Raw genomic sequence first — 11,661 nt, 5'->3', positions numbered from 1 at the left:
GGGGGGGGCAGTCATGTGAAATTTATTTAACTCTGTCAGGACACATCCATCAAACGTGTGCAGGCATTGTTTTTCATCATTTAACCTACAAAGGATAACTCAACTATCTACCTTCAGCCTCTGTTAACACTACATGAGCTGTGTTCATCGGGAAGTGCTGAATAAGAGGATACTGTGTACAGCTCTGGCATTCAGTCCATGACAAAGAGAGTTTATAGTGTTGGTGGCACTGTGACGTAGTTCATTATACTAATTGTCTGCTTGTCACATTCAAATGTTTGGTGCTGCATATTTTATTCAGTGGCTGTGTCTGATATGAAAAAAAGAAGGTCTGGTCCCTGAAGTGTTTTAAGAGTGCCATGAATGCAGAAGCGCTTGCAGACAGATAGAAACATTGCAGCTTAGGAAAACAGATGTTGTTTCTTGTAACGTCATTTTTATGCAGTGCATTCAAATGAAGAGGCTGTAACTGCTTCAAGTATGATAAACAATCTGCATAAAAACACCCACCGCTCCCTAACCTCCCTGGCTGTCCTTGCTTTCTTCTCTCATTTCATTAATTAGCTTTCCCATTTTTGTTGCAATGAGTCTGACGAATTGCCCGCTCGGTGTAGTACGCTTGATTAAATGGGTGGACGTTTTTGTGTGTGACAAACGATTGTTGGACGACACTGATTCACAACTTGTGATGAGTTATTGATTTGCCCTTCTCGACCCCCGTCCTGCTGCGTTTACAGTTGCCCCTCTTATTATCTCCTGTGTTGTTATTGTTTGCTGTATCATAATCAGTCGATATTATTATGGTGTAAACTATGGACGCAGGATTAATCGCGCTCAAAGTTACAGTTTGAACGGTTTCATTGACAATAAAGCTAATAATAATATAGTCCTGTGAACTCCTGTGACTCCTAGAAGTCCACTTTCTACCGAGTGTGTTTAAGAGACATTTAAACCGTTCTCCACATCTTTATTTAGGCTTGGAAGTTGGAACCTTAATGTGGCTCTGTTTCACAATAAAATGTTTTAAACAAGTGAAATTATTAAACATGCAGTAAAAAATGGCGTCACCAGTGATATGTGCCAAATCAATAAGAAGCCTGAGGGCCACCAAAACCTGGTCTGAGGGCCGCATTTGGATTTTTTTTTTTAATAGTAGAGCAACACCTTAACGTCCTTCTGCTCCTACAGAACCCTACAAAAGTATATTTTGATATTTTATGCTATTATACTATAAGACCTCTATTTGCAAACCCTGAATTTTCTTGAGAGCTAATGTAACAAGTGAATGTCTCCATTGTGTAAAATAATAATGAAGTCTTATCTTATCTGATAGAAAACCAAGCCACTGGCACACATTTCTGATGGATTAGAATGCAGAATTGTTAGCAAAGGAACAAAATATGTATTTTTGTTAATATCCCTATTGAATTATGACTACAAACATTTTCAAACCCACAAGTGAATTGTTTACAGACATGACCAGAAATTTGTTTCGGTAACTCATTTGCCATAAAACATTTAAATAAGTCCAAAAATGGGCTGGATTGACAAATTATTACAAGGTATTGCTGGGTTGCAGGTTCTACAATGTGATGATGTCACAGGGCCCAGTGGGGCAGGAGCCAGTTTTTCCTATTAACTGCATTACACTTTCACAAGTTGTATCTAAAAAGAAAATGTATGAATTCCAAAAATGATCATTAATATCAGTCACTGGATCCATGATATCTCGGTACAAGACCAACAATTTCCTCAAAAACAAAATGATTTTACCTCTATATAATAATTTCAGAATGCTGTGATGTCACCTGAAACCCAGCAATAGTATTATCACCTTGTTTCCTGAGTTTGTCTCTCGCTCCAGTGACTTCCATTAACAAAGTCTCCTTTCTAATGATTTGTAAACACTAATTGCAGTGTCTGTTAAAGCACCTCGAGGTGTGAAGTTTAGCACCTGTAATTCTCAGAGCAGCTGCCGGTTCTCTCTCAGTCTGTAATTATGGCCTTTGAACCAGATGTGCTGCCCCTGGTCACTGCTGCCCGGTCAATTACTCAATTACTGCTTCAGGTTCTGAGTGAGGGGCTGTATGGTGTAAAGGCAAAGCTACAGAAGCAAACACTGTTTTAAACTGCCCACTGGTGGCTCTCTATTGGAACTGCAGCATTTATTTGATTTGCCTTTGTGTTAAATTACCTTCAACTAGGCAATCTTTGTGTTGTCAAAAATACTGACCTAAACATTGCAAATTTAAAACCTTTCTAAAGACCTCAATCTAATACATCCGTGAGTGATATTGTGAGGATTTTAGCCTGTAATGATGCCTCTGAAGTGGAACACTTGGCTCCTTAGCTGCTACATCTGCGCTGCTGGTGATTTTACGGTTCATTAGGAGTCAAACAAAGTCAAAGGAAACTTTTGTCCCAGATGTGCATGTGCCTGCCACAATCCAAAGCTTAGACATCGGTCTCACGAGGCGGCCTTTGTCCTCAGATCTGTCTGTTTGACAATAGCCGAGTGTCAGTTTGACATTTTTCTGTGTTTTTGTGTTATTGCAGTTCCCATCACGTCATTCTCATTCGTCTGTTCAGAACCATTCTCTCTGTAGCCCCCTCCCGGACAGATTTCCACTGGTCAATTCTGTGTGTTTTCAGTCGCAATCAGTTTAGTGACAAAAGTGCAATAAGCCACCCGCATTCCAACATACGACAGGCATCATGTCACTGCGCGCGCGGTGCAGTTTTGGATATTAACGTCGCCAAAGCCTTTGTCACTGTTCTCTGACTTGTGCGCTGTCGTGTTGTCTTTTGTTGTTGTTTTGGCAGTGCACATGCGCCCGCTGATAACTCCATACTTTTTCGACATTTGACGTGACCCGGCTCTGTTGAGACAAGGTCAGCGTCAGTGCGTCTCTCGCGCGCTAGAGGACACAGCGTGAGCGCGCGCAGCTTCAGCATGGCGCTCATGTGGAGCATCGCACTCCACATGAGGTGCGCTAAACTGTAATTCTTGACTTTATTAAACAGTAATGACGCCGTGTGGTCGGACCAAAGAGGCCTTTTCAACTTTCGGTGAGTGGATGCAACTCGTCCTAGGATTAGCTAGTGCTCTTAAAACATTGCGCAGTTTTTATTGTTATTATTATTATTTTAGTCTAGACCTAAACTCTTCTGGCTATTGAACAGGAAAACTGAATGTGATGAATATGGTTGAAATTATGTAGATCTGTGAGGACTATTTGCAGACTTAGACTAACAAATTAAAACTGGATTAGTCTTAGTCCAGTCCAGTGTTTAGTCTGTATTAGTCTGGACTAGTCTAGTAATTAAAAAATGAATAATTGAATAACTCGTTTCTCAATAACCACCTTATAAAGTGACCCGTAATCATTAGATTCATGAAAGATGATATGTATTTTTTACTCGAACAGACTGAAATGTAGCAGCTGTACTTTTGTTATTTGCATGACCAAGTTATATAATTAACTTATTTAAAGGTAACATTTACGGGTTGTGCTATTGGATCATTGCTACAAGGGACTTTTTGGCAGCTCAAATGTTCCAAAAGAATTGTATTGATCAGCTAATGTCATCGTCTCTTTGCTTTTGTAATGTGCTCTAGTTTTCACTGTTACAAAACATTTTAACCGACAAAAGTGGCTCATTCAAACTGAGAAAACAACATTTGGATGAAAGTGATCACTAGTCTTTGACGAGGCCGTGGTGGGAGCTAATGAGTGCTCTTGTTTCTAACCCAGATCATCAATGTATTCTATTGATGTCTGCTTAATACACTGTCATCACTGCAGTTTAGATCCTGGAGGTTCAGGAAGTATAGCCGTTTATATATATATATATATATATATATATATATATATATATATATATATATATATATATATTCAGTTATGTTGATGTCTGATCTTGTTGAAGCTTGTAAGAAGGCTGCACATTTCAGTATCACGGCCAATAAATGGATTTTCAGCAAATGGAGAAAGACACGCGACATTCAGAAGTATAACTTAGTGAACAAAACTTAGTGAACAAATGTAAAAATACAACAAGTCCCCATAGCAATTGGAGCTCCTTGATTTTTCCTACTGTTAAATCACACAGCAAATTTCTGCGAGCTCCAAGCTTTATATGTTTTTACAATGAATGAAAATCACCACAAACTTTGATTGTATGTTATGCATTTCTGTTTTTTTCAAAACTATTTTTACTTTTCCATTTATAATATATTGTTGGCACTATATAGGCTAGTCAGTGTTGATATTTGTGTTGTTTGCTTTAGGCTACTATAGATTATATGTAGTTGTTGGCTTAGATAATGAAAAGAGGTCTGAAACAGTCTGAAGCCACGTGTACAGAGTGATAACTAAAGGCTCCACAGACACAGGGCGACCCTCTGGCTTTAAGAGTTTTCATCAGCATGCAGAGTCATTATTGACATCATGACCCTGAGAGTGCAAGAGTGCACATGGGGTGGGGAAATCATTTTCTCTGCTAAACTAATCTGCACACACAGTGACTTAATATGGGCACATAATCTGTAGCGAAGGAGGTCACAGCAGCTGAGTGGAACTCTGCTAAAAGAAGAACATAAATAATTAAAATTTCTGGATTTGCTATTCATGATATATTTTAGATTAATAACATCCTTGCATTGTGTTCCAAATTATTACGCAAATTGTATTTCAGTGTCATAAAGGTAAGAAAAACTCATGGATGGTGTTGTGTCTCAATCTCGGACGCCTGGGATGAGTAGTTGTCAGGTTAAGCCCAGTTAAGGGAAAAACTACTGAAAAAGGATGTTCTACATTATTAAGCAGACCATAATTTTCAAGCAATATGGGAAAGAAAAAGGATCTCTCTGCTGATGAAAAGCGTGAAATACTTGAATGCCTTGGTCTAGGTATGAAAACTTAAGCTATTTCATGAAAGATTAAGCTTAATCATCGTACTGATAGGAGATTTGTGACTGATTCAGAGACACACAGGTTTGTGCAGATAAAGGCACAACGAGGACGGTTTCCAAATACATGAGATTAAGAGAACAGCTGCTACAAAGCTGCAAACAGTTATTTGAAGCTGCTGGTGCCTCTGGAGTCTCCCAAACATCAAGGTGTAGGACCCTTCAGAGGCTGCAGTTGTGCATAAACCGTCTATCCGGCCTCCCCTAAACTGTTCATTGAAGCTCACGAGCAGAAATGGCTATAGTGGGCCCAGAAGTACATGAAGACTCATTTTCAAACAGTCTTGTTTTAATGATGAGTGCCGTGCAACTCTGGATGGTTGGTGAATGGCCACCACGTCCCAACAAGGCTGTGGCGTCAGCAAGGAGGGGGCGGAGTCATGTTTTGGGCCAGAATTATGTGGAGAGAGCTGGTCGGCCCTTTAGGATCCCTGAAGGTGTTTCTGACTGACCACTTTCTTCCATGGTTCAAAAAGAAGAGCCGTGCTTTCTTGAACAAAATCATCTTCATGCATGACAACGCACCATGTCATGCTGTAAAGAATACCTCTGCATCACTGTCTGCTATGGAAGGAGAGAAACTCATGATGTGGACCCCATCCTCCCCTGACGTCAACACTGTTGAGACCCTTTGGAGCCTCAAGCAAAACTTCTATGAGGGTGGGAGGCAGTTTTCATCCAAACAGCAGCTCTGGGAAGCTATTCTGACATCCTACAAAGAAATCCAAGCAGAAACTCTCCAAAAACTCACAAGTTTAATGGATGGAAGAATTTTGAAGCTGCTATAAAATAATGGTCCTATGTTAAAATATAACTTGACCTGTTTAGATGTTTTTGATTGAAATAACTTTTGATTTCAGTAAATATGACCTCCTAATGCTGCAAATTCAACAAATGACCATTTTCAGTTAATTACAACCATGGAAATGTATTGAAACTATGAGTTGCTTCATAATTTGGAACAGTAGATTTTTAGTTGTTTATTATATTTATTTTTGAATAAAATACTGTCACTGTCACTCATTTGGAACGCGGTGTATATTATCAGTTTGCATGTTCATGTTTATGAGGTACCGCAGCATCTACAACCAACATACAGTGAAATGATGTTCATGTCAGCAACTAAAACAAGTTCCTGTTTGTGCTCGAGCCTCACACAACAAGGTCCCTGGTTCGATACCTGACGGAACAGGGCCTGCCTGTGTGGAGTTTGCATTTTCTCCCCGTGTCTGCGTCGGTTTCCTCCAGGTACTCCAGTTTTCCTACCCCTAAAAATATATACAATTAACCTATTGTAATTGTATTGCTGCCAGAAGATTGCATATTGGAGTATTCCGTCACATTGCATGCCGTACCTCAGCATTACAGCTGATACTCGTCCAGGCTGTGAGAATCCGTCCACTTGACTGAACTGAACATGTGCCTATTATAATCATTACAGGCCCACACACTCAGCACCCTCTTCAGCCTCCTCAGCTCCAGTCGCTGGAGCCCAGTGACACTTGGCATTATCAGAGCGATAACAGGCACAGAATAACTGCATTTAACACAGAAGGGCGCAAGGGTCAGGACTCGTTCTATAATGGGGATTGGGTATAAGACACTGTGTACAGCCAAATCCAAACCTCTGCGTGTGTGAAATGTGAATATGAAATGGAAAAGACAACTATTTCACTTTTTTTCCAACTATAAAAAACTGTTAACAGCATAACAGCTGTTCTACGGCAACTTCAATTCTGTCTCCCTGAATCCCGAGCAAAGGAGAATAGTTCCTTGGTTACTACAAACTTCTTCCATGTTCTCCATGGCATTGTTTTTGTTTCTAATTTCATTGTGTTTCTTTTTCTGTTCTAGGGAATGGGATAAATGGACACCTTCCCCTGTAACATCACTGGTTAGCTGGACACATTTCCTGTCAAGATGAATCCCTATGTGACAATTCACTTCCGGAGAGACCTGTTTCCACATTTCTACTTGTTGTAGATCATCACCTCCTGTCCACTGAGGGATCAAGTACTTTCTTTTGGACAGTGACATAGTTTTCATTCAAATAACTGCATTGCTTTTTTTTAGAAATTGATCGACGAAGTTTGGCTGTATAGTCGTCACTTTTCTGCATCGAGTGACTCACTGATTATATGGATTCGGATTCGATTTATGTACCTTATTCAGGATTATTTAAAGGCAAATCTGAAACATGAAGGAACTCTGCACCTGTGACTTTAGTGCCTGTCAGATAAGCGCAGCAATCTGTATTTCTGATTTAATCTTTAATTTCTCTGTCAGGGTCTTTCAAACCCTTTTAATAATATGTCTGACTCTTCAACACCAGCTGCATTTATAGTGTTCAGGTTAACTGTGGTAATAATTCAGGTAATTTTTTTTTTTTTGCCAGTATATTTATTTAAATAAATGGGTCAGTTAAATTATTACATTTGGTAAAAGACAGATATTTGAATGGCAAAGTAATGGGTGTTTTTTATTATTCTTATGTCGCAGCCAAAAGTTTGATAACTGGAAAGTAATCGTAAGAATAAGCATGTTTTACTCAATTTGCATGTTTTAAACTTTTTTACGAAATCCCTCTAGTTTTACATTATAGTGTTTTTGCTTTTCCTTTGTTTAGTTTTCAAAATGTATGAATTGAAGCCTGTGGATAGTGGAAACCCATAGGAGTATTTGCTGCATTGTCACCTCTCCTGCATGTTCAGTTTTTCGTGTATCTACAGCGTTTGTCTTTGCCTGATGTGTCAGTAGTTCACATTTTTACCTGCTCCATTTGTTATTTACTAATCTATGCTTCAAAGCAGTTTAGTTTGGATGGACAAGACTTCTAAGCAGGAGACTGAACAGTAGTCTGGGAGCGAATCTCCTCCAGGTTTCCTCTTGCTGCTATGGACTCCTTTGGCAAATTAAAACTGGCAGTGCTGCAACAACTAGAACAGTGGTTTTGAGCTGCGCGTCTCGGACAGAATGGGCGCTGCTCGCGTGAAGCGGCGCTTCAGTGCTGTGGTGGATGGGCCAGTGGATGAAGAGGAGGTCATGAAGCTGGCTCAGAATGCAGCCGACACAGCACAAGTGGAGGGAAGTCCCACAGGATCAGGGAGCCCCTGTGCTTCCCCGAAACTTACGTTCAACGGCAAAGCTCTGTCTCTTCAGAGCAACTCCAACAATGCCCGGAGGCAGAGTGCCTTCAAGGACTCAGTCAGAGCAGCAGGAGGAGAGAGTGGGGTGTCAGCCAGAGGGAGAGGGGCTAGTGTGGGTGGCACAGAGAACCGGACCTCTCTGCTCTCGGCCTTCACCAGCCGCCGCCGCCGAACCCGGCGCTCCTCTTCACGGGCCCGACAACGCTTTGTGGGCAAAGACGGGCGCTGCAACGTCACCTTTGTCAACATGAGCGAAAGGGGCCAGCGGTACCTCAGCGACCTGTTCACCACATGTGTGGACATTCGCTGGCGTTGGATGCTGGTCGTCTTCACTCTCTCCTTCCTCCTCTCCTGGCTGTTGTTTGGGTTCACCTTCTGGCTCATTGCCTCTGCGCATGGAGACCTCGCCATTGGCCTGGAGCCCAGCCCTGACAGCTCCTCTGCAGCAGGAGATGTCAGGGCTGGAGTAGGGTCTGATAGAGAGGTGGTGGAGCCCTGTTTCCTTCAGGTGAACAGCTTCATGGCTGCCTTTTTACTCTCTCTGGAGACACAGACATCGATTGGTTACGGCTTTCGAAGTGTAACTGAGGAATGTCCCCTGGCGGTGGTGGCGGTCGTGGTGCAGTGCATTGTGGGCTGCATCATTGACGCCTTCATCATCGGGGCAGTCATGGCAAAGATTGCTAAGCCCAAGAAGCGGAATGAGACTCTGGTGTTTTCTGAAGCAGCAGTGGTGGCCATGAGGGATGGAAAGCTCTGCATGATGTGGAGAGTGGGAAACCTGCGTAAGAGCCACCTCGTGGAGGCCCACGTCCGAGCACAGTTTCTTAAGGTCAGTTAACTATACCTAAAACACTATTATGCAACGCATGAAGCTGCAAAAACAGTTGAGTCATTGGGAAAGAAAATGCTAATCCCGGATTACCAAAGATTGACTTTCCTGCCATTCCAACTGAACAAGATAGTCATTGTGAAAATGTCTCTAGTTTTTGCAGCATCAGATTATTTCATCCTAATCATGGCAGTTTTGTTTTTCTTTTGTTTACGATGGGTGTCTGAGAATACTGCAGGTGGGTCAGGTTGCTATAACACTAGGGATAAAGCAGAAAATGATTGGATCTCTTGAAGTTCAGAAAGGGCAAATGGGATTAGGTTTGTGAGGATCAAAGAGTACATTTGAATACTGGGATGATTGTGAATGTTTTGTGTTAAAGAAATGCTGATGGGCCTTAGTGTAGAGCCGTGTAGTGTGTGCTCAGCTTAAGTGACCCATAAATATTAAGATAAAATTATACTTAATTCCACAGGGATTCTTGGCTCATAGTGTCAGGCACAACAATAAACTGTATAGAGCTATATATGTTAAATGTATGTGATGTTTTGTTTTAGGTTATTTGGTTCCTACACGTATTCACATCAAATGTACATTGTGTATTTTGGAAACATAATTGAAATCCAACTGTACTGAGAGCATTTGTATGAAATCCTGCTGCGTCCGTCTTAAACCTCTGTTCTGTTTCTGTTTACAGTCGCGGGTCACTCCGGAGGGTGAGTTCCTTCCTTTGAACAATGAGGACATCAACGTAGGCTTCGACACGGGCACCGACCGAATATTTCTGGTCTCTCCCATTACCATTGTTCATGAAATCAATGATGAGTCTCCTTTTTATGAGATGGACCAAAAGACTCTGGAAAATGACTCTGAGCTGGAGATCGTGGTCATTCTTGAAGGCATGGTGGAGGCCACATCTATGACCACCCAGTGCCGCAGCTCCTACCTGTCCTCAGAAATCCTGTGGGGACATCGCTTTGAACCCGTGCTCTTTGAGAGGAAAGACGGCTACCAGGTCAGTGACATATATTCTGTAAGCTTTAAGTGTTGAAAATATTCCTTACTTACCTATTTTTCATTTTCAGGTGGATTATTCATTTTTCAATAGGACGTACAAAGTTTCAAGTACGCCTTCATGCAGCGCTAAAGAGCTGGCTGGGCAGACAGGTTCGGTCAGCTCACGTTCATCTTTTTGTTACGAAAATGAGGTGGCTCTACAACTTGTTTCCTCTGAACTTGAGCAAACATCTCAATCCCATTGAAACAACGGCCATCACTGTGAGATCATCTTCACTTGACCTTTGGGTCATAAAGCTAAATGAAAGCAGTTATATATTGTCAAGATGTCAACAGCAGATGACTAAGCCTCTGCAGCCGATTGGCCCTGGTAATCTGCCAATATATTTTAAGAGGTGTCTCCATCTGGCCCTTCCCTACCACAGCACTGAACAAAACACAACCAGCTTCTAATACAACAGCACACCCTGGTGGACTGAACATGCTACTGCACATTTGTGAGGAAGGAAAGACTTTGGATTACTTTACTGTGTGGAATTTTAAGGCTTTTGCACAGGTCCCAGTGTCCCTTTAGGTATAATCTTATCTCAGGAATCTGTACCACAATATGATGAAACATGGTAAGTATCGTTCTGTATGACGTTCTACTTCACTTGTGTATATGAACATGTATCTACAATATGATGTTCCCAAATGTTAATCAGTGCAGTGACAGGGTTAGTGCCTTATAAGCAGAAATGTTGTTATTTTAATTTGATTATTTTTTCCTTCCTCTGTGTTATTGATTTACTTGATAAGCATCACTTTTATTTTAAGCATTATACTGTTGATTTCAGCTGGCTTCTGTTCATTGGTGTATTTGGGAAATACTGCTGTGTGACGTTGTTCCTAAAAAATATTCTTAAAATGATTTTTAAAACTTTATCATTTGTAGAATCGTCAAAGTCTGTGTAAACTCGGTCACTTAGGCATGTTCATCGTAGTTTCAGAGGTTTGACATCAACTGGATTGGGTTACACCAGGGGTGTCCAAACCATTTTCATCGAGGGCCACATATGGAAGTGAATACGGAGTGGAGGGGCACAGATCGGTGGTCATTGCAGTGTAGCCATCAAATGGGTGCATTTAGAAGAGGTTTAAACCCGGCCCACACCTCTGTTTAGTCTTAGAACCATCTCTGACAATAGGTTCCAATTCAGCAAGAAACCTAATGGCCATCAAAAAGCTGAGGGCCCCATTTGGCCCCTGGGCCGCACTTTGGACACTGCTGAGTTACACAACACCTCTCATCCAAGAGACTTTGTCAATTTTGAAGTTTGATTGAAAAGCTGGATATACTTCGTGGGGAGGAGTCAAACATGAAACTAGCCTCTGTCCGTAATCACACATAGAATATCATAGAATGTACCAGAATAATATATAAATGTAAATGATGATTAAATAATTTCCAAATTTTCCAAAGTGAACTGCACACTCAAGGACCACTGAGCAAACTATGACAACACAAAAACAATCTGCCTGTGCCAGGCTGTGCTGGTTATGTTCACCTAGTGATGATGGTTCAGGATGAGGGGGTCAAATGCTGTCTCATCATTTTTTATATCCAGAATCCAACCACACTCTAGTTTAGAACGTTGTTTTGTCATTTGACATTTTTTCATTAATAAATTACTTTGTAATTGATGCTGCCATTG

General features: G+C 41.2%; 1 protein-coding gene across 1 annotated transcript; it reads left to right on the top strand.

Annotated features, from left to right (window-relative positions):
• Positions 1 to 7,596: 7,596 nt before the first annotated feature.
• On the top strand, positions 7,597 to 10,629 carry kcnj14 (potassium inwardly rectifying channel subfamily J member 14). The gene is made up of 3 exons (XM_079561229.1): positions 7,597 to 8,950; positions 9,648 to 9,965; positions 10,036 to 10,629. Exons 1-3 carry the CDS (start codon positions 7,946 to 7,948, stop codon positions 10,210 to 10,212), a joined length of 1,500 nt encoding a protein of 499 aa, XP_079417355.1. The 5' UTR covers positions 7,597 to 7,945; the 3' UTR covers positions 10,213 to 10,629.
• Positions 10,630 to 11,661: the final 1,032 nt, after the last annotated feature.

The sequence above is a fragment of the Gobius niger genome (assembly GCF_951799975.1).
Source record: "Gobius niger genome assembly, chromosome: 8".
Lineage (NCBI taxonomy): Eukaryota > Metazoa > Chordata > Actinopteri > Gobiiformes > Gobiidae > Gobius > Gobius niger.
Note: the sequence above shows the minus strand (reverse complement) of the source record. Positions and strands in the feature narration are given on the sequence as shown.